This window comes from Boleophthalmus pectinirostris, unplaced genomic scaffold, assembly GCF_026225935.1.
Source record: "Boleophthalmus pectinirostris isolate CB_2022bp ecotype Guang Dong unplaced genomic scaffold, ASM2622593v1 HiC_scaffold_15, whole genome shotgun sequence".
Taxonomy (NCBI): Eukaryota; Metazoa; Chordata; class Actinopteri; order Gobiiformes; family Gobiidae; genus Boleophthalmus; species Boleophthalmus pectinirostris.
The window spans coordinates 28,974,256-28,998,904 of NW_026571070.1; the positions used below are offsets into that span (position 1 = coordinate 28,974,256).

The 24,649-nt window shown below is 38.9% G+C and overlaps 1 protein-coding gene across 1 annotated transcript in view; it reads right to left on the minus strand.

The window, feature by feature from the left end:
• Positions 1-24,649, minus strand: part of ccny (cyclin Y) — a 66,667-nt gene that overhangs the window by 14,966 nt on the left and 27,052 nt on the right. The window contains 2 exon segments of the mRNA XM_020930713.2: positions 2,017-2,037; positions 5,681-5,755. Of these exon segments, the coding sequence (XP_020786372.2) occupies positions 2,017-2,037; positions 5,681-5,755 (96 nt within the window).

A 24,649-nucleotide genomic window follows, 5' to 3' on the forward strand; every position in this document is an offset into this window, starting at 1 on the left:
ACATGTTTAACACACAAACCCTGAATATTTAGGCTGAGTTCTTCTCTCGGACTGAAAATACTCTGTTCCACCTTGTGATGTCATGTGGTAATACTCCGCACACCTTCTCTACTACAAGCATTTGGATTATTTGAGCCCTGGAATTGCCAATTTACTGAATAAAAGGAAGCTGTTAAAGAGCCATAAGACACCTTCTTGAAGCTTAACACTGACCCTAGGCAAAATCTGAAAAATCCTCCAGAGTGGACGGTGTCCGGTGAGTTGGGGGGTGTGGAGCGGTCTGTGGAGCGGTCTGTGGAGCGGTCTGTGGAGCGGTCTGTGGAGCGGTCTGTGGAGCGGTCTGTGGAGCGGTCTGTGGAGCGGTGAGTGACAGCCGATTGACAACCACAACAATCCAAAACATCACGGACCAGTGCGCTCCAGACATTTGTGCTTGGATCACAGCGTTTCACTTTTCTCCAGACACTCCGGAAAATCGCGGTGCCCGGCGGTGCCAGGTTGGGGCGGGGCTGAGAGGGGCTACTCACGTACCACTCGTAGATTCCAGTGGCTGTGCTTGTCACATAATAACTTGCATCTGAATCATTGGCAGTCGTTAGTCCAACCTGAAACTTCATATGTACTAGCTGTAGTTGATCCTAAAGAGACCGTTACAGACACGGCTTTTGACCCAAATCCCCGATTTTTAAACAAGTATGCACTAAAATGTCAAAATAAGGCCAGGGATAGATGCACATGTCTATTTTAGACCCATTTACACTAGCCAGGCTGGTGCCACCTTAGTCTCTGCTCAATTTCATTTCTCTCGAGCGACTAGGTCAGGAATTGGAATACACTAGACAGTTTGCAAGAACCCCGGATGTTGTAGACCACGCACCGGCCAATCAGTGAAGAGCTGTAAAGCCATGATGTCAAACTCAACACCTGTCTGGGTCCCTTTTGTGGAAAAGCACAACAGTAAACAAAGTGGTCGAGATGGATGTAGACGAAGACAGACATTCCGTGTTGGCAACGATTCCCAAGATCGAGGATTTAAAGCCAGAACAAAGAGAAAGTTTGGTGAATTTTATCAAGGGGAAAGACATTATTGCCCTTCATCCTACGAGATTTGGCACATTACATACGTCACGACAAAATGGCAGGAACTGGTTAAATAAAAAAATACCCGCCTACCTTTGAGCGAACGAACCCTAATGGTCAGACGGTTTCCACGAAGTGAAACCAATGAATCAGGCTACATTTACACAGCTCATTAGTAGAAAAAAAGTGATTTTGTTTAGTGGCCCTTTAACTTCAAAATACCACTACATGACATCATAAGGTGGAACAGAGCATTTTGAGCTAGCATTTTTAGACAAACTAATAATAAAAGATTACTCAAACATGTGTGAAAGAAACCAAACGCAACTTCAAGTATATTTGTGAGGAGGAAACAGCATTATAACATGGATAAACACTTGCAAGAGTCAATTTTGCGTAATATGGGATCGTTAACAAAGAAAGTCATAATCCTATAAAGAGATACTACATACACTAAAACGTATAAGGTGAAAAACAGCATTAAAGCACAGTTATGTACTGAATACATGGACAGTAAAGGGTACGTGGAACTGCAACTTCATCTACGAGGAAGTCAAAACTATAAACAAATTAATTTCCAAGTCATTGCACACTTTCCAGTAATCACTGTCGACAGAGCGAAACAAACATAAAATAATTTCCGCAATTCAATACAATATTACTTTACAACCATACGCAAACAATAAAATAATCAATAATGAATAGACTGTTACTAATTTGCAGTAAATGAAGTAATATGACGTAAGTATACCAGTCCAGTATTCCTTTACTGTCCATGGAGTAACACTAGCTGCAATAGAAGACAATATAGAGTACAATTATACGGTACACAGTACAGTTTGAGACGCCATTAATATGCAGACATACAAAAAAGCGTATTATTATTATTTTGAATATTATTAGGCACATTTAAAAACTAGTTCCTTGCTTGCTTACCTCTTTTGTTGGTAACTGGTGCTAAAAAAACACAAGTATGTTTTTGTTCAATGTGTGATAAGAACATGTTTAGAGAGCTTTTTTTACATTATATACAGTAAAGTCTGCATTTAAAGAGTCTATAATCTACTATTTTAGATCTGTTATAATGTTACCTTATCTCAAACATAAATGGAGTTGTGAATTGTTTAATTCAGACATGTTTAAAACCACAAACCCTGCAGATTTAGGCTGAGTTTATCCATCCATTTTCTTACTTTCTTGCTTTATCCGGGGCCGTGTGCGGGGCAGTAATCTGAGTCTAAAATCTCAGTCAAATGCAGCTTTACGTTGGGTAACAGCTGATGCATGGTGTTACTTTTATTAAAAACATAACTTAAATACTACGAATGCAATCAAAACTCTTATTTGAACAAATCCTGTACTTATTTGCTTGTTGCTAATGCAGTATAAAATGCCATTAACTATATTTTCCTGATTTCACTCATCTTGAACACGTTTTCTTCCTTGTTAGAAATCGAGCAGCCCATTTCTTGCAAAATCGCATTTCAATTTTAAGTTTTATCGTGCTTTTTTGCAAACTTTGACTCACGTCAATGAATCGACATGTAACAGCCAGACACACACTCGCTGCGAGCATGGGCTGCTGGAGCGAATCAAAATCTACCCTCAATGTGTCAGTTTAGGCAGAGTTTGTCTCTCAAATTAAAAACCCTCTGTTCCACTTTGTGATGTCATGTGGTAATACAGGATGTGCTCCATTGTGTTTTTAAACTCCATAAACCTTCACTAGAATCATTTAGATCATTTTAGACTTACATTTGCCAAACTAAGACTCAATACTTATGCTTCTATTGAACATCGGTGGTCCTTAAATCTGAGTTAGTTTTCCCAACATCTGTTGTAAATGCGCTCCATTCCCCAAGAGTTGGGGAAAATATGGATGCACGAGAAAATTTTATGTCCAGCCAACTCGGTCTGCACCGAACTAGCCCAAGTTTGTTTCAGAATCTTGATTTGATTGGCTGTTCCATTGCATTTTCTCAAGGTGGAAGTCGTTTTTTCCTGAGTTCCGAGCACAATAAAATGCACCAGTAATATACATTTTGATACCCAAATGATAATTTTAGAAGCTCCACCAATTTTTATACAATATTATAACTTTCAACACAAAATCAGAGTATTTGGTAATTACACTATGTGTCCTGACAATAGTTCTGTTAAAATTCAAGATTGTTCAGGAAAGATTAACTTTTCTAGTATTGATTCTTGCTTAAATGAGTATCTTGTTCTGATACTAATTTTAGTATTGATTTTGATCTGATTTCAAGTATTTTTGACAACTCCACTGCAGAGTAAAGTCATTCAATTAAGGCTAAAAGTTGCTGTTAAACTTCAAACTACCACTGCGTGACATCACAAGGTGGAGCAGAGCATTTTGAGGTTTGGGAATGCAGACAGGATTACTCAGACATGTGTGAATGAAACAAAACACAACTCCAGGTATGTTTTTGATAAGGCAACGACATTCTAAAATGGCTAAAATCTCACATGAATGAGTTTTGAGTAATACAGGACCTTTAAAACAGAGTTATTGTTCAGAAAATCAGTTAGCGAATTTCCCAGCAAACCCAGCACATGATATTGGAGTCATTTATCCTCCTTACTGTTCCATTCCACTGCAGGCGAAAAATAAAACGGAGCCACTCGTCTTTGTAATGTGAACTGTGTCTGAACTAAATCCAACAATATCACTTTATGAAGAAGTGCAGAGTAAAAGCAATATGGCAGACAATGGGATTACATAAAGAGTACAACGAAATGAAGAAAGTATTGTTGTAGCACTGTTTATTAACTACTGATGACATTAAAGCTACACTGTGTAACTTTCTGGATGTGTAGTAGCTGTAATAAGTAGTAAGTAGTAGTAAGCAGTTGTAGTAAGTAGTAAGTAGTAAGTAGTAGGTAGTAGGTAGTAAGTAGTAATAGTAGTAAAAAGTAGTAGTAGTAGTAGTAGGTGGGGACTTATGAGTCGTGACTTGCGTCAGACTTGAGTCACTATTTTTAGGACTTAAGAGTTGACTTGATAAAATGAACTAAGACTTGGGACTCGACTTAGACTTGAAGGTCAGTGACTTGGGACTTGACTCGGACTTGAGCCCTGTGACTTGAGAAGATTTGAGAAGCACTTTTAAATCTGAATTCTTTCTATTCTGACTGTAACGATTCACACTAAGATCCTGTCAAGACATTTAAAAAGATAAGATTAACTAAATTAATTTCTACAACTCTTATATACTCCAAGACTTGCCTATATTTGACTTGGGACTTAACTCAGACTTGAGGTCAAAGACTTGAGACGTACTTGACACTTGCAAAACAAAGACTTGGTCCCACCTCTGGTAGTAAGTAGTAACAGTAGTAACAGGTAGTAGCAATAGGTAGTAGCAGTAGTAGTAGTATGTGTAGAATCCCTCACACGTCCAGGTAGAATACATTGCAAAGGAGAAATTTAATTTGTCAACTGGACAAACATTTATTCAGGTTGAAAACATTTCATAGATCATCCAAGCTGCTTCTTCAGTTCCGGTCAGACGCTGGTCAGCACTTCCTTATATCTGCTGGAAGGAAGGAGCTAACTATAATGAAACTAACACCCTACTTGTTTACACTTTCTGTTTGTTAGCTAGGCCTATTCATTTGTACTGAGTGAGGGGTCATATTAGCTGAATCATTCAGGCCCAATATGAGTGACCTGGCTACCCCTACTTTTTTGTTTTAGGTTTGTTGATGGAGTTGTAAATAGGAGACAGATGATGTCTGAGGCCTCCATGTATGTTCAAGGAAGGATTCTTTTAACAAAAATAGCCTCTTAAACTCCCCTCTCAAACCAATTCTTTTCTCTGGCTCACATCTGTACCTCACTCTCCTCAAAGGAGTGCTCCGTGGCTTTTAGGTGGAGATTTACAGCAGACTGAGGTCCACTATTGCCCTCTCGTCTGTGTTGGTACATCCTCTTGAGAAGTGGCAGTAGCAGTAGGTAGCAGTAGGTAGTACTAAATAGAGTAAGTAGTAGTAGTAGTAGCAGTAGTAGTAGTAGTAGTAGTAGTAGTAGTAGGTAATAGTAGGTAAAAGTAGGTAGGAACAATAGTATTAGTAAGTAGTAAGTAGTAAGTAGTAAGTAGTAGTAATAGATAGTAAGTAGGGAGTAGTAGTAGTAGCAGGTAGTAATAGTAGTAGTAGTCCCTCTTCTAGTTAAGTATGAGTCAGGTTTATGGAGATGCAAGCCTGCTCATAGTAAGCACGCATGTTTTTTATAAATAACATCCAAAATGAAAGAAAAAAATAAATTCTTTCAATTTAGTCAAATTTTTGGTTAAAAAGTTACACAGTGGGGCTTTAACTACCTGCTAACAAGCCTGTGCAGTCATACCTATCCATGAGGCTTTGTTATGTTAATAGCAAATGCCAAAACCTGCAGTTATTTTAGAGATATAATATACTCGAACAGAACAATACTTCATTAATAAAAGTAAATGTTTTTACGAAGTGTTTCATGCCGCTACTTATGCAACAAGTGTTCTTTTACAATATTAAAACTTATAGTTCTTTGAAGACAATTGTGTCAGTGGCAAAAATGACTTAGTTTTATCATTTTTCTTACCATCAGTCTGGGATTTGCTGAGGAAGATGGTACTGGCCCTGGGGTGGTCTGAGGGGTTGTCCTCCACAGGCAGATCTGAAACAAGACAAAGTTAGATATAGAAGAAGGATGAGCAGATTTTCAAATTCAAAAGCAGGAACAAGCCCTTAGCATGGTTGGTAATAATAAAATTGTGAAATGAGTGCGTAATTAAGGAAAACTGTTCTGTACTCGGCAAACTGAAGACTAAATTTGTGAGTCAGTATAGTTAAATTTTTTGTGTTTTGGTCAATTTTAAGCTGCTTTTCTTCTTTTCTTTTATGGCTGTCATTACTGTTGGCAGGGATCACCAGGGACACTTCTTGTATAAAACAGCGACAAATCAGTGGTTTTGTATAAATCTGCTGGGACACAAAACTGGGACTGTCCCGGGTAAATTAGGATATCTAGTTTCCCTATAAAGGAGATGTAGCACTTAAGCAATTCAATACCAGGAGACCTCTGCCTCACTTTTTCCAGATTTATGACATCATAGGTAGAGATCCAGAGTGTTTTTGGAGGCTCATTAAACTGGCTTCATCAAACCAGAGTGAATAAGGCAAAAAACATGTACGTTTTAATGAGAGAACTACCTCAAAAAAGCCAGTTTTGCATAATAGGGGCATGGCCGGATTAGCCATATGGGCCAGTGACACCAGCGGCACCAACCAGTGGGGGGGGGGCACCACATGACACAAACTTTAAAAATATTTTACATAAATTTGTATGTTATTCACTTGAAAATGTTAAATGGCCATACATAACTCCTCATTAACACTAATTTCATAATAACAATGATAATAATAACAATAATACTGAACAAATCAAGATTACATGACCATTCATTCCCCATTACATATGAGAAATGCCCTTGTTTACGTGTACATAAACACATAAACATGGGGGGAGGGGGTAATTTAAAGTGAATGAACTTATTGCAAAATCGAAAAACACATATGCCAGCCAACAGTCAGCGGGCCTGTGTAAACGGCCATTTGCAGATCAATGTTCTGAGCACGCAGCAGCAGTCCGGTATGGATCTGTCTGAGCACCGGTCACTGTGGTCCTGGAAAGGCCCCAGCTAGCGTGGTTAGCATTAGTACCGGAGTCCTAGCACAATAACACAACAGCGCCCCGAAGCCCAGAGCACATGGAGGAGTGTGACAGCATCCACGTGTTTACACATCCAACACTCACTGCTGCAGGTTCAACAGAGATCCAACAACTCCAGAGACATGTGTCCAACTCATAATGTGTGTCAGGAGAAATAGTGGAGAACTACAACTCTGCCATGAACTAAAGTGAATGAAAAAAATAAGTTCTTAAAGTCTTATGGTGTAACTGATCTCATGGAGTGTGGCATAAAAATGTTAAAAAACAGGCTCGCATTTTATAGCACTTCTCTCTCTCCGATGGATACTCAAAGTGACTTACATCAAGAACCCACTCACTCGAGGAGGGTTTTGTGTCTTGCCCATGGACACAATCTCAGTATTCACCTGTGGCAGCAAGGATCAAACCACCAACTTGTGGTACAGTGGATCTGGCTCCTCTACCAGTGATGTTTACGCCAGAAGAGATATTAGAACAAACTCATATGACTATCAGGGTGGTTTTTAATCTGCCAAAAGCATTATAGACTAAAATATTACAAAAACAAAGACTATTTATTAAATTTTCTCAAAGACACACTCGTGCACTGAATAATAAAACAATATTACATTCTCATTTTCAAAGAGAGTTTCCAAATGGCAGATTACAAATATCTTTTTAATGTTTATCTTGTGTAATTTTTTGCCAGTTTGCAACCCCAATGTTGTTCTTTGTACTTGATAGTTGCAATACTGAAAAACTACTGAAATTATCATAACTATTGGATGTAGATATCGTATCATCAAAAGTCTCACAATAATACCGTGGGCCATCACAATATATATGGAATTACGCATTTCTTTACCTAAATTCATTGTTATAGTGCAAAAACAGAGAGAACTACATAGACCATGATCCTTTGCTGTTTCAGGCCAACGTACATGATAAAATAAGTGTTATTCAGCACTTTTAAATCTTAATTATTTGGATTATGACAAGAGAAAAGCAGCATATTGACAATTTTGTTAGCTTTTCATCCAACTGTGAGATGCATATCGTGAAAATATCGTATCGAGAGATTTGGATGTAGTTATAACCCTAATCATAACACAAATCAAGCAATTTAAAAAATATACAGATCAAGTAGACTTACTACAATAGTATGGCCTCGCTAAAAAATGTTAACTAAACTTGAAATATTTTTAACATAATTTTTGCACTAGTTGCCTGTTCTGATTATTATACGATACTTTTAAAATACTGTCAGTATTTCAGTATGCTACTTTCATTTGGGATGGTACAAGTTCTCGTGCCACAAGATCTCGCTAGACAAAACTGCCAAGAAAAAAAAGAAAGAAAAGAAGAACATTTTTTTTTTTTCCAAGTGTTTACATTTGGATTGGAAAATAAAGGGTTATGTGTTGGTGAGTTGCATCTCTTTAACAATTCCAAAAAGCAGTGCTACAATGGAAGCAATAAAATAAATACAAAATTGGAAACTGAATTGTGAAAATGTATATATTAAAATCTCGTATCCAATCTCATCTTGTGGAAAATGTATCTCGTTCCATCCCTAAATTTTACCTATTAAAATTCCTTGACAAGACTAGATTTAAAAGTGCTTAATAACAGTTATTTCTTGGTGTAATCTGCACTGAAACAGAGCAAGGGATCATGGTCTATGTAGTTCCATTCCTTCCTTCCATGATATGCCTCTCGTAGTACGATATTTATTTAGATATTTTATGGAGGCTTACAAAATTATGAATTTGCTACTTTTTTCTTCCGCCTTGACGAGACTTTGGTTCTGTCATAAAAGAAAAGAGTTAAGATTAAAAAGTGCTTAGAACAGTTATTTCTTCATGTAATCAGCACTGAAACGGAGCAGAGTATCATGGTCCGTGTAGTTCCCTCAGGTTTTATAGGTATATTGCTGCATTATAACTATTTATTTAAGCAAATAGACTTGTCATTCCATGATTTGTTATGGTCCATGATATTATTGATACTTTTAACAATACGATATTACGATATTTCACTTAGTGTCACATTCCTACTGTGTATATGCTCTGATGTCTCGCTATAATGTTGGCAAGTGTTTTTCATTCAGTTAAATACATTGGGGTTTTGGATAGGCGTCTTATCCTTTTGCCCGGGGCCCTCACATGGACGGGACGGGCCCCTGTGACACACTACACCTCTGTTGTTTGTACAGTGAATCCTGCTGAAGGCTGCTTACGCTACAGAGCTCCCCGAGGTCATTTAATATCCTGAACCAGCAGCATTAAGGACAGAGTATATTGACACAAGTCCACTCTACTGTGTACAGCTTAGGCATTAACTCAACAGGAATTACAACTGCAAGATATGAGCATGAGTTTGATATAAGCAGTAGAAGCAGTAATATTGTACTTTGAATATACAGTAGTATATACAGTGTATATACAGTAGTATTTGGAAAGTTAAATTAAAGCTAAAATGTCAAACTTTGGACAATACAAGCCTTAAAGAGCCTATATTATTCTATTTTCTATGTTATAATGTTGTTTCGTCATTAGGGCTGGGTATCTTGAAGATGTTGTCGATACGGTACATACCTCGATACAGTGCACTTTAAGTTCGATACGATATATTTAAAATCAATTCGATACAGTTCAATAAAGAATAATGGCTAAATGATGGCTGTGATATGAAAAGTCTTTGTTAAACCACTTCTTGTGCAAAGTTAACATGAAACACAAACATTTTAATACAAAAAAAAAAGTTAAAATGTCAAAAGTGTCGCATAAACAACTTTCCTTCCTCTAAACAAGCAACAAAACTGTGGCTTTGTAACAAAATAATTTAGTAAAATATACCATAAAATACACTGGGCGATATATCGATACAGCAGTCCCCGATATCGATACTGTTTCGTCACATTAAACAATACGATATATCAACATTTCAGTATTTTTGCACACCCCTATTCTTCATCATACCTGGAGTTTTGTTTCATTCACACATGTTTAACACACAAATCCTGCATATTTAGGCTGAGTTCTTCACTCAAACTGAAAACACGGTACCTCCTTGTTATATGATGTGGTGATACAGGAAGTGCTCCACTGTGTTTTTAACCTCAATTCATGCTCACTAGAATCATTTGGATGATTTCAGCTCTCGAATTTCGAATCTACACTGAACTAAAAGGTAATTTTTAACTTGAAAACTACCACTGCATGACATCACAAGGTGGAGCAGAGCATCTTGAGGTTTGGAGTTGTAGACAGACTAACAAAAATGTGTGAATGAAACATGTGTGAATGAAACAAAACACAACTCCAGGTGTGTTTTTGATGTGATAACATTCTAACATGACTTAACGCTCACAAGTAAGTACATTTGCATCTTCTAGAACCTTTAGTACACAATAGGGATGTAACAATCACCAAAATATGGTATGGTATCGTCAGAACTCTCACAGTAATATTGTGGTGCATCACAATATATAGAATTGCAAGGTTTCTCTTAAAAGTATTAAATTATTAATGAAGCACTTTTAAATCTTGTATTGTTGGAATGTCAGTAATGATTCACAATGAAGACTGGTTAAGGTATTTAAACGCAAAAAAATAGCATACGTACAAATTCTGTTAACCCCTCCACAATATCGCAATAATTATCGTACTGTGAGAGGTATATGGTGATAATATCGTACCGTGAGATTTGGATATCGTTACATCCCTAGTGTATAACGTTGCATAAGCAGCTGTTGAGGTCAAAATAGGTCAGCTGTGTAAGGTCTGCATCTGACACGTTCCGTTTTCTGAGAATCAGGAAGTTTGTGGTTTAGCATGCTAGTTGTGGTTATCTTAACCGTGATGACAAAACTCTGCTCTGGTCTCAGAAAGTTGTGAAAAACTAAGTACAATTTATATTTCCTTGCAATATAAATATTTCATAAACCGACACCACAATCTTGATAAATCTGAGGTATATTGAGCAATGAGCACAGTATTCCTCAAAAGAAAGTTGTTTGAATGTGACACACACAATACAGTTTATAATATCAACAGTCTTCCGTGAAAGACTCTCTTGTTCAACCCAAAGATTGTATTATGGACTAAATATTGACAAAACGCAAACCCATAATAAAAAAGCCTTTGTAGCAAAAGACTGCAATTTTTGAAGTACCATAATTTCCTCCACAAACACCCAAATCTCTTTATTCTTATTCTGCATCAAAACTGCTAACCCTGGGATTTTAGATCTGTACAAACATATTCTGAAATGTTGTTTTGTTTGTCCCTTCATATTTCATTCGTTTTTTTCAATTCTTAAAGTGTATTGTGTAACTTTTCTGGTGGAGGGTCCGTCACGTGGTTATTGCTTTGTCTGAAATGTTTCACAGTATGGCATTAAACCTTTCTATCATCATGGAGACCAAACCAGACCAATTTACAGGTCAAGTCTGTGGAGAGGCGATCATGCTTACAGTCAAAATGTTGTTTTTCGAGGTATTTCTGAGCTATAAATCCACCTGTGATTAAATAAATATAAGGTAGAGCTGTTTAATGTCATACTGTGGAACATTACAGTCAAAGCTGTGATATATCCATAGAAACAAGCAGGTGACGGAACCCTAACCAAAAAGTTACGCAGTGAACCTTTAAAATGTAGTCTTTACAAATCAACATTGAATCGCAATGATTGTCAGATTTCAAAATTTCTTCCCAATTTTGCATCCCTAAAAATCCTAAAAGTCTCAATGCAATAAAAATAATAATTTGAGTACCTAACGAAACAAAACTTCTATTAAAATAATCATTGGCCTTAGCCCTAACAGGAAGTACAGCAGAGAACCATCGCCCACGCAAAGAGCCAAACTTGAGTGTTGACTGACAGCACAAAAGACAACATGTAACGTTTAAGGAAGACACATTGTGCTTGTGTCTGCTGTAGTTATAACCTATGACACCCGTGGATCTTTATATTAATATGAGCTAATTTTGGAATCGTAATATTCATCTAAAACAACTTAATCAAAGAAATAAGTTGCTGACTTCTGCGTTACAAGACTGCAGTACCCAAAGGGAGCTGACAACGGCGTAAACATCATCACAACAAAGAGTCAGCACCTCCGATGGAAAGCTGCAGATCACACTAGCGAGCAGCAGATAGTTTTGTTTTTTTCATTCGTTCATCAAAATGACTAAGCAACACTACAGGCAGTGGGCGTATATAGGGGATGGTGAAAATGGGAGTTGACTGACAATATGGAGCTCCTGCAGTTATCGTCACGCAAAAAAAAAAAAAAAAAAAAAAGAGGACTGTGCCATTCATTACCATGGATGTATAATATAAACTAGATAAGCTCCTCCCACTCTGTCCTGGCTTGAGACCGACTAGTGGCCGCTCCAGGTACTGCAGCTTCCGGGAGCTTGGGCCCAGAAAGAATTCTCCCATAGAGCGCAAAGCATTTTTTGGGAATTCAAACTGCCCGTGTTTGGCTGACAGGACACTGACAACTTTCACCAAGGTCAGATTTTGTAGAGATTCTTTTCTATTTTCACAACATAAACTTTAAAAAAAATTTAAATCCTCAAAGCATCTAAAAGTGATATTTGTAAAACTGAGCCTTGCCCCGCTCTGCGCCAGCACTAGCTCAGCTCTAGCAGCTCTCGCTCTGATTGGCCCAAATGCTCCACGCCCGTGCACGTTACAGACACAGTCACATGGGTGGGAGGCGCTTGTACGTATTGAGAAAGTAAATGTGGAAGAGAAATTTTTTGGGAGGCCCATGTGCCATTGAGCACAACCCACTGAAAAAAATACCTTCCAGATTTTATTATAGTTCTATGTTCATTACCCATAATCCACCACTGCCAACATAGCATCCCTGTCAGATTAAGCCATGTGGGTGCAGGAGCTCTATGGCGTCTAGTTTACTTTAGTTTCTTTATTTAATGACACAGGGACAGAACACAATATACATTAACCTTTAACAGGAGAGATGCATTGTCCCAAGTTGTAGCACTAGTCCTAATTTCCACCTGTAGACCCTGGGCAGCCTGAGTTCATAAAATTCGATATACAAAAAAAATTCTTGACAATGTCCAGACCATCAGTCTAGTCTTGAAAATAAGTGATTAAAGATTGCTCAGAGATGCACAAAACCACTCCAATTACATCTTCAGGTGAGTAAATGGTGAAGGAAAACAAATATAATATGGTTAAAAGCTCTAAAAACTCAATTTAGCGTAATAAGTCTGCTTTAAAGTGCTCAAATTAAGCTAAAGGTCTCTCTAGTCACATGTTTTCCTGTGTTGAAGATTCAGTCCCGACTATGTTTTAGAGAACTGGGTAGTCTAACCAGTCATATGCACTTTAAACTAGAGGGGTTATGTACATGATATTTGAGCTTTACGGCTGGTCGTGTACTGTCCCAGATCACAGGAGGGAGAGTACACTGCGGGCTACACATCTGAACCAAGCCCATTGTATTTACCGTCGTTTGAAGTACAAGCTCTTTTTGTGTCCGAAAGGTACTTGAACCTCCTCAAAGGACACACAGGCGCATAATAAGACTCACAAGTACAATGCAGAAGAGAAAACAAGAGGATGTGTGGGAGGTTAAGAGGAGAGCACAGAGAGATGGATGTAATCAAGACTAAGCAGAATTTGAAAAAGGTAGAACATGAGTGTACCGGTTAGATTTGCCCTCTCACCTCCAAGACACATTTGCAATACAAGTTGTAGGAGATGTACAGCGATGGGAAGAATACTTTGAAATGTATTTGGTTCCAGAATACTGAATATCTGCTAGTCCTACTGCAATGTATTCCTTTGATTTTAGAAAAGTAACTGCATTCTGAATTAGGGATGGGCATTCGATGAAATTTTCTTAATCGATTGTCGGAAGAATTAACGATCGATTATCGATTAATCATTAACGTTTTTATATTAAAATGATCATCATTATTATTACTATCTGCACTACTAATCTGCATAAATAAATTCAACTTTACGAGCAACTTTAGAGCCACATCAGCCGTTTGAGATTATAATGTGTTTAATTCAGTTTTGCGCAACTCTCACAGAAATGAAACTTAAAACCACATCACTAATTTGCATAAACTAAGTGAAGACAAAACTACAGCTCTTGTGCGATGATGCGGTCAACTTCTGTCGGATTAAAAGACATGACTCAGTGGAATACAGGTTAGTGTGATCATATTTGCGTTTGTCAAACCAGGACACCGTATGGGAGGTGGGAGGTGGGGACTCGTCATCGATATTGTGTTACTCTCACCTGGCAAAACTTTTTCCCACTGGACACCAAAATATATGTGCTGCTTTGTACGCTGTGCACATGGACTCACACTTGTCCCGAACGCAACGAAAAGCGTGGAATTTCTTGTACAAGTCATCGTTAAATACGCATTTGTGCTTCGGTACGTTGCAGACTGACCGAATGTTTGTGTCTCGCTCCTTCTGAGTGCAGAGAGACACATGTACGGACCCCTGTTTGGTCACGCTACGCACAGCAACCTGCATTCGGTTTGTCGATTAAAATTAACGTAATCGATGAAATTCTTAATGATCAATTATCGATTAATCGACTAATCATGCCCATCCCTATTCTGAATACCACTGAATGAAAAAAGTAACTGTACTGGAATACAGGTACTCAAAATTGGTATTGTGAGTACCGTATTTTCCGGGCTATTGCGTGCGCTCATAAGCCTTCACCCCATCAAAAAACGACACCCCACAATCCAGAGCGCCCTATACACGAATCCACTTGAGTGTCCCAGCACGACTTCAGTAAACTACAAAGCCGCACCAAACACGCACGGAGCAGACAGTGACCACACAGCGAAAAAGAAAAACACCCGCAGCCACACTCATCACTCCACGCCGACGAGGAACGGAATGGAGGAACGAACCGAAAAAGCGAGTGCAATGTGCCACTTCTAGACACAACTGAACAACTGAGTCACTGCGAACACGCCGACAATCCGTTGGTCCCAGACAGCACCCTCCCTACACGCCACAACTGAACAAAGCCCAGAGTCACCATGAACGCCACAAACAAACAAAACCACTGACCCATCCAAATGTTGTGTTTCGTTTAAAGTGCGGTATGGTTTCTTTGTGAAAAAAGTTTGAAAATAGACCATTCAATGACAGTGCGTCTTATAATCCAGAGCGCCTAATAGCCCGGAAAAAACGGTATGTATTTCTGCACATGTATTCAGTTACTTCCCAACACTAGATATATGATATGGATACGAACAGATAAACTAACACACAAATCCCATGCATTTCAGAATATATAGTGAGAGTTTTAAATTACAAGTACAAGAATTTTCTATAAAAGACAGAGTGTGTTGTTCTGAAGGAAGTAATACTGTTATCAAAAAAATAATTGCAGCCTTTGTAATTTGATAACTGTGCAAGCTTATAACTAACATTTTTAGTCACTGGTGAGAGTTATGGCTGCATGATGACTCTGAAGTTGGATATTATTAAAATGTTACGAAGCTTTAAAAACTTTTCACATGCTGTTAGTTCACAGGAGGACTCTCACTACATCATTTTTGCATATTTAAGAGCATGATGTGAAAAAAGCCCAACTGAAATTCCTTCAAGATATTTGCCTTTTCATTAATTATTTAAATCAACTAAGGCAACAAGTCAAATTGAAGAGAAGAGCAGCTACAGAGATGACTTTATCATTAACAAAATCCAAAGAACCCTGCTGTGTTAAGAAGCGCTGGACTATATGATGTAAGACAGGAAGTGCTGGGTGCGTCTGTGGCTGGAGACCTCCTCGCGATGACATAAGACCCACCCTGATTTCTCTCTTCTGACCTGGGATGACATGAACGTTCACCCACTTACCCTTGAAAAAGGAAGCGCAGAGGAAACTGAGGAGGAAGCAGATGAGGAAGTGGAATGCATTGTTACAGGTGTGCTCTACGAAGAGGGACAAAGGGGAGGTCAGTCTATTGTAGTGGACTAACAAAGCAGTCTGCAGAGTACATCAAAATCAGTAAGTAACTTTCAGGTTCAATATCTGTGTATCATTCGTTCATTTGTTTTTCAAAATAAAACCAAAAATAAGAAAAAGAAAAAAACAACAATTTTCTTCATTATTTGTCTCTAAAACCAAAATGAAAAAACAGGTAACGATTCAGGTTTTTTTTTTTTTTTTTTTTGTCGTTTTTTTTTTTTTAAGTTTTTAATTTTATGTTTAAATGAAAAATGGAAAAAATCCTGTGACTTAAACTGCGATGCTACACTTTTGCGCTTCATATGGACTGAACCAGGACTAAACCAGGTCTAAACCAGGAATGAACCAGAACTGAACGCGGTCTAAACCAGGACTAAAAAGGTCTCAGTCCTGGTCTAGTCCCAGTGTCAGTCCTGGTCTTAGTCCCGGTCTGGTACCAGTCTCACTCCTGGTCTAAGTCCCGGCCTGAGTCCTGATCCGGGGGCCGATCTGAGTCCTGATCACCTGACAGTCTACGGTGGCGCACATCTGGGCCCGTCCCCAGTCCTGGTTCAGTCGTGGTTCAGTCGTGGTTCAGTCCTGGGTCAGTCCTGGGTCGTCCTGGGTCAGTCCTGGGTCAGTCCTGGGTCAGTCCTGGGTCAGTCCTAGTTTAGTCCTGATTTAGGCCTGGTTCAGGCCTGGTTTTGTCTGTATGTTGCTTGTTTAGTGGAAGAAAACTCATTTATGCAACACATTTGACATATTCACTGTTCTGACGATTAAAATGTTTGTTTCATATGAACTCTGCACAAGAAGTGGTTTAACAAAACTTAGTATCACAGCCATGATTTAGCCTTTATTTGTGTATTGAACCATATCGAAAGGATTTGAAAAATAGTGTATTGAATTGAAAGTGCGCTGTATCGAGATATGTACCGCATCGTGGCCTATGTATCGAGGTAGGTATCGTATCGGCAACTTCTTAATGATACCCAGCCCTAAAACTCCATATCGGTCGGGCCCTAGACAAGACGCTAATGAAGCAGGCTCCAAGGAAATGAGTCATAGCCCGTCAAGAGGATCAGCCAGGGTCAAAGCACCAACCCAAACAGGAAGGCCCACTGACCCCGTGTGAGATCACTCCTCAGCAAACTGCACAGTCACACAAGCAAGGTACCACAAACTCCTGCTCGCCATATTGTGTGACTAAGAGCGTGATGCTAGGAGGAGACAGCTGTGAAAAGAAGTCTTGTGCTTTGTGCTAGTGTCAGAAAGCTATTTTTTGTCGACTAATTTCACCAGGGTAATTTGCGTTAGCGGGGGATGCAATGCTAAGCGAATAACAAAAATCACGGTTTCCTCCTCAGTGCGGCAGTTTACTGGGTGTTTTCTCTCCGGAATCGACTGAAGTTTGAGATGCAGGGTGAAAACAGAAGCGCTGACACGTGGGGTTTTTTGCTGGCAGCTCCTCCGCACAAGAGCAAGAAAGTGCACACAATGGGTCTCAGCTGGATTCAATCTCCTCTATTTTCATTACGTGGATCAATTTTCACTTTTATAATCAGGAAGGTTATAATCAATACCGAAGCTCATATAGTGCTTTCATATGTGCTAAGTCGCTTTACAATTTGGCCGGTTCATCGTATAAACAATAGCCTAATGCAATAATGATCAACTAATGGAAATACATTTGTTGCAATCAAGGCGATAGGCAGATGCTTAAACGTGCCGAGACGTTTAAACAAAATGTGTAATAAAATTTAATTGTACATACTGAAAGCTTTAACTTAAACACATTTGTAAAATTCTCAAAGGATTAATTGTATAAGGTCACATTTTTATATAGCTCTTTTCCAGCCTCAAGGCACTCAAAAGCACTTTACATCAAGAAACACTCACCCATTCATACACCAGTGTACACGGACAATGGGGCCGGGTGGATTAAGTGTCTTGCCTAAGGATGCAACAACAGTATTCATCTGTGGGAACTGGCATCGCACCACCAACCAGATCTGACCGCTCTGCTGTAAATATGTTTATGTCAAAAGCGGGATTTGAACATTCGGCCTTGGGATTAGTGGGCAAACACTCTACCACCTGAGCTACCGTCTCTCTAGAACTCCTACATTGGTTCGTTTTGGTTGGTGTGAAAGCATCAATCGCACCCGGAACCACACTAAATCAAGCGGACCGAAACCTGAAAAAAGAGGTGGTCTCGGGCTGCTCGACTCCGCACCAAATGCCAAACTCTGGTGCGGTCCCTCTGGTGAGAGCTGTGCGCAGGAGCCTTGGATATACACTACCGGTCAAAAGTTTTAGAACACCCTAATTTTTCCAGTTATTGCAATTCAAGTCGTGCAAGTCCAATGAAGAGCTTGAAATGGTACAAAGGTAAGAAAAGAACAGCCAGAGGTTAAAAAAAAGATAAAAGATACAAAACACAAGTCCAAGCTCTGCCAAAGCTACCTCAGGAAAAAAAGAACAAACATGGAGTGTCCAGCACAGTGTCCAGACTTAAACCCCATCGAGCTGGTTTTGGGATGAACTGGACAGAAGAGTGAAGCGACCTACAAGTGCCACACATTTATGGAAACTTCTGCAACAGACTTGGGAAGAACTTTCTGAACTATATTTGATTTCTATTGTTAAAAGAACAAACCACGAGTGTGTTCAGCTGTTATATCTGCCAAAGGTGGACACTTTTATGAATCAAAAGTTTAGAATATGTTTTGATCAACAGTAAACAGTAAAAAAAAAAAAAAAAAAAAAAAAAAAATAAAAGGTGTGGTGTTCTAAAACTTTCGACCAGTTGTGTATGTCATTCGAAACAATTTTGGTTTAAAAGGTGTAAAAGGGGACCACACTGGAGTCTATATGCTACAGAATAACTATTTTATTGCCTGGTGTGGACCATATAATCAAACTAGAGGTGTGAAAGCATCATACTGAGATGTAAAAAAAAACAAAAAATATTATAGCCTGGTATTGAAGGTTTTGATTTAAGTTTACCATCTGTAATTAGGGTGGCCGACTCGCTCCTGTTGTATTCTCACATGTTATTGGTGTCTGACAGTGTGCCAGCTTTGGCGGACATGTACACACCTACAATCAAAGCTTAGACTGCAGTAAAATATATTCTAAACTTTTGATTCATGAAAGTGTCCACCTTTGGCAGATATAACAGCTGAACACACTCGTGGCTCGTTCTTTTAACAACAGAAATCAAATATTGTTCAGAAAGTTTAGCAGAAGTAGCAGACGTTTCCATAAATGTGTGGCACTTGTAGGTTGCTTCACTCTTCTGTCCAGTTCATCCCAAACCAGCTCGATGGGGTTTAAGTCTGGACACTGCACTGGACACTTCATGTTTTCAAGCTTTACCATCTTGTTCTTTTTTCCTGAGGCAGTTTTGGCAGAACTTGGAGTGGTGTTTTGTATCTTTTATCTTTTTTTTAACATCTGTCTTCTTCTTTTCTTACCTTTGTACCATTTTAAGCTCTTCATTGAACTTGCACGACTTAAAATGCAATAAAGAACTGGAAAAATTAGGGTGTTCTAAAACTTTTGACCGGTAGTGTATATAGACTGTATAATAAGCTGGAGCTGAAAACTATGGGCGACGTCACACTCAATAAATCCACTTCTATATGCTGTAGTCCAGCCATTTCCAAAGTCAGCTGTGCCATGGCCCCCCAGTCGATGCAAACATCACACAAGACCCCTCTAAACATATTTTACACTTACACTATAATGTCATGTTTTGTCTGTGGGAAGGTAATGTAAAGAAATATAAACAAATATCTAATGTAATAGTATATTCTGAAGCCTAAGCCATGGGTTCTAAACTTTTTTCACCTTAGAGCCCAACTTTTTTAGTGCAAAGAAAACTGGACACCATTCACATATTGATTGTATTATGGGCACAGGTACAGGTAAAGAATCAATGGGCTCAGCTACCTTGGAGGAGATTCAAAGAGGCATCGTTTTGAACCAATAATGTCATCAAGGTGTGAGAAGTGTCTTTCTAAAGGACACAGCAAAATGCAATCTAACCACAAACGTCTGGGTCAGTGGGAGAGTTTAAATCTACAAACAAGCACACACACATCGATATGACAGAAACTATCACATATTGTCAATCTGATTCCATTGGCCTTGGCGTTGCGCAACAAACCGCGCTCCCATGATTCATCGCACCACGAACGAGACCCTGCGGAAAAACGAACAGGCTCATTTACAGCGCACCCAGCCGAGAGCCGCCGACCCGCCCCTCCCATCCCAGCATCCTCGGCTCCCCGTCGCCATGGCAACGCCGGCTTAAAACGATTCGGCAGTTCTATCAAAGGCGAAGACAGGCGCCCCTCGCACTGTGTTCTCTCCCAAGGTTTTCTCCGGGTTCAGTTCGCACTCCCAACCTGTTTGTGCACATTAGGTCGGGCTAATTGCTTCAGAGCTCTGTGTTGTACTGCTTGCGTTGTTGAGCGCATAAAAGAATGGCCTTGGGGAGAGTGGGAATGAGACACCTAAGCGACTGAACAAGAATGTGTTGGCAAAGACTGGGATGTGTAAATTAACGCACAGCTCAGTTTGGCTCGTGCATGTGAGACTAAAGTATAGTAAAGTAAGTGAATATCAAATGTATGAAACAATAATCAGACCATATTTTCCATGTACTAAATGTGACAGTAAAGGCTGTGGTTCGGAATTAATTATTGCACAAATAGTGGATACTGGTTGAACACCAAACTGTACATACATCACTTTATGGCAATCGTATCAAAATGACAATTTGAACGGTCTGCCTGCAATTATTTAAAGACAGGGTATTAGGGATGCACTGATACCACTTTCTAAAACCGGGATACTGTGTAATGTGTTGCGTTATAATGGTATTGGTGCATGGTATCGACAAATGTTAAATGAGTACGAGTATATTAAGGAAGTATCGGGCTGATACTCAATACCAGTATCGATATCGGTGCAGGGTATTATGCAAAATCAACTTTCTGGTGCTTTCTACCATGTTATAACATTGCTCCGTCATTCAAAAATATGCTCAAAGCGTTTTTTGTCGTCCATGCATGTTTGAGTAATCTCCCTCCTTCCTGTTAGCTGCAAGATTCTGTCCAAAGATCAACCCACAAGCCTATGTCACCCATTTTCGACAATTTTCTACATATATTTCCATACATATTTCCATAAACATAGCTTACAAAGGCATACTACAAAACAATACACTGCAACTTAACAAATCTGAAACTCGCTGATTGTGTTGTGATAGCGCTCTGAAGGGGGAGTGATGGGGGGGAAGGGGAAGGGGGGACTCACACCTCATTTACACCAACTCCGTCATGTCCCCAGTCCAACACACATGCATCTCCCGTAACAATTAGAAGGTGTTTAAATTACATCTGGCACATTTACTGTATACTTTCTATTCCAGTTTACTTTAAAACAACCATTTCAATATTATCTTAATGCTAGATGCAAAATTGTTGGTAATCTACATCCAATTCTATGTTCAACAAGGCCAAATGGAAAGCAGGATCTTGGCAATGACATTCTAAACTAAAACTAGAGCCTGTATCAAATTTCAGTTTCGGGGTAAGCTTATACATGTTTTAAATCAGTTGTAAACTTGGAAATGTAAAGTTATGCTGTGACGGGTAAACATACGCACGCAGAATTCGACTATAACATGACACCTAATCAGAAAAAGTCCTCGACATCGGCATGTGCAGACGGAGAGCCCTGTGGTCTAATCACTTAGTGTAACATCCACACTGGAGCTCAATGACACTCGAGATAATATGATCCCGACTTCAGCCCTGCTCCCACCGGCCATATGTCCACACAGACGCACACCTCTGCACTACCCCTCTCATGCTTTACATTACACCAAGATTATAGTGAGTAAGAGCCACTGCAGACCAGTGAACGAGAACTGTAAATAAAAAGATAAGGCGTATTCAAATCTGATACAAAGAAACAATCACAGTTAAAACATCATGTACACAAAATGGATTCTTGTGAGCTTTGAGCAGTGTTTAACTCCTAAAGAACATACCCAGAGCTGTGTTTGCAGTAAGAAGTTCTTGGTATGCACTTGTGGGCCTCCAACTAGGGGTGGGCGATATCTGGATATTTTAAATACATCGAGATATTTTTAAACTTGATATCTTATATATCGATATAATGCTTATATTCATTTCTGACTTCGCCACTTCACTTGTTTGCCTTCTTTACGCGTGCCCCCGCCTCCATGATTTTGTTCGCTTATGTCTCATTCACCACTTTGAATGCCGAAAGATGGAGCCAATGAAAAGTTTCTAGCACCACGGACCTTTTCCACACAGCACATCCTTGGTCACAGAGAAAACAATCATATTTCACCGAGTCGTGTCCTTTAGTCCGAAAGAAGCTGAACCACATGAGCAGTTTTAAGTTGAATTTCTGTGAAACATAAATAAATGTGTCAAAACTGCATTAAACACATTATAATGTCAAACAGGCTGATGTGGCTCTAGAGTCGTTATGGTTTATATCCTCTAAAGTTTAGTAATGTAAAGTTTATGCAGAAGATTTTAATGAATAATCTGCTGCAGTGTAACTTGTACAATAGTGTTTGCAAACATTGGGTTTGATCTGCGCAGTGGATTGTGAGATTCCTTAGAGCTTCTTATGCTGGTGAGGAACATGGATCTATTAATATAAATAACCTCACGAGCTTCCTCTGCTAAAGGAGCTCATGGTTATCGTACGGTTAACAGAGTTAATGCAAAGATGAGCTTGAACTGAGTTGTTTTATTTATGAATGAAAAGAAGGAAATATGTATTTTTTATTTTATTTTACAGTTAAATTATTATTTATGTGATTAGGGATTTTTGTAATCTTGAAGGTGGCAGAAGCACTTTGTTCCTAAATGAACTGCCTACCTCTTCCACTTGAGTAAAAAAAGACCTTGTGGAATTTGGCATATTTGTTTTTGCAGTAGTTTTGGGGGATTATTTTTCCTGTACAGATATCGAGATATATATTTTTGCTCCATATCGCCCAGTCCTACCTCCAACCAAAACGTCAGAGTAATTTGATATCATACAACAATAATTTCAAGAGCTCAAGAGCTTTCATAGGAGTCCTCAGTGATCATAGCATTACACTGACATGTCTCCTCATGTCAGGAGGTTGATCCAGTGTGTGACCGGGGCCATCTGTGCCAAGTTCCGTCATCCTCTGCTGACATTTTCACACAGCACATTGATGCAAATGCCAAAGAGAGAGAGAGAGAGCACATAACATCTGAACTGCCAGGTCTACACAAACAAAGCTCTGCAGCCTTCAAGAAAGTGTCAAGATATTCTCTGATATGCACATGGCTCTTGTCTGACCAGCCAGGCTCTTTCATTTTGCTTCATATTCTGCTCAAACCAGACCTTAAAGCACAACAAGTATCCGTCCTTACTAGAAGCCACTCCAATTACAGCTGCTAATGTGTGGCATGTGTCTCTCAAAGGCAGAAGATAGAATGTGTAAGATGTGTAAGAAAAAAATAAATAAAAATCGATTCAGTGATATATCGTGATACTTCACTGCGCAATTCTCAAATCGATTCAAAATGCATCTGGTTAGATTTTTTTAAATAACATTTTTCACAGAAACTCATTAATTTTATTCACTGTTAATGATGTTAAAAATATATTTCATAAAATGTTGTTCTCATGAAGGTGTAGTTGACTATATTATTACAATTATTGATATTAATACTCATATAATTGCAACAGATTATCTATTGTTTTAGAATCAGGATATATTGTGATATGCAGAATCCTGACATATATCGTGCATATCGTGATATGTATCATATCGTCAGACTCAAGGCAATGTACACTAGAGGTCTGCACCCGCCCGCACCCACATTGTGCAGTCCCGCTCCCGCCCACCAACAACTGTAATTTTTATTCCCGCTCCCACCTGCATCTGCAATATTTTTGTCCTGCTCCTGCCCACAAATCCTGCAGGATGGGGAGATTCTCTTTCTTAAGCTTTATCAAACACAGAGAAGCGGAAAGGAATTGCCTAAAATTTGTACAAGATTAGACCACATACGCAAGTTTAGGCTGCTTAAAATGTTTTTATTAATGCCAAATAAAATATCCACACATATTTAGTTTGCGGGACTGCATCCCACCTGCCCACTCCAGCATTGTGCAGTCCCACTCCTGCCTGTTCCCGCAATGAGTTTTCAAAATGTGTCCTGTGCTGCACTGTGCAGGGCTCTAATGCACACTCCTAATACCACCTCTTGAAAATATTTGTACTATTCAGAACAAAATGTAACATTTACATTTTTATGCTGTTTTTTTATTTTTACAAAAAAAGATAGAGATTGTATAGTTTGTAAATTCTGCTTTAAATCTGTGCTGTTTTGCAGTTGTGTTATATTCTTTCATGTTTTACTCTGAAAGTGACATGTTTGTTCCTGGCCCATGCTGACAGAAGTGCTGGGTTTCAGATGACATCACAACATTCAAAACACCAATAATATGAAATACAGACAGAGGGCAGCCAAAATTTATTTTGTTGTAATATAAGAAGTTAGGGTTAGGGTTAGGCTAATATACATGATCAGATTAAACATTTGTGAGTTTTATTTTTCAGATATTTCATGGCAAAGTACAATGTACTTTGCCATCAAAAGGGAAAACTGACTCTTGCCCCCATCTGAGAGGAGAACATTATCTCATTTTAGAATCTGAAAACCACCAATAAGTTTCAGACCCACATGTCTTTGTAATGTTTTGTTAAAGTGTGTGGTTTTGGCCGGACAGAAAAAAATAAATAAAATGAAAAATGATTTAAACTGGTTATTTTCCCCAAA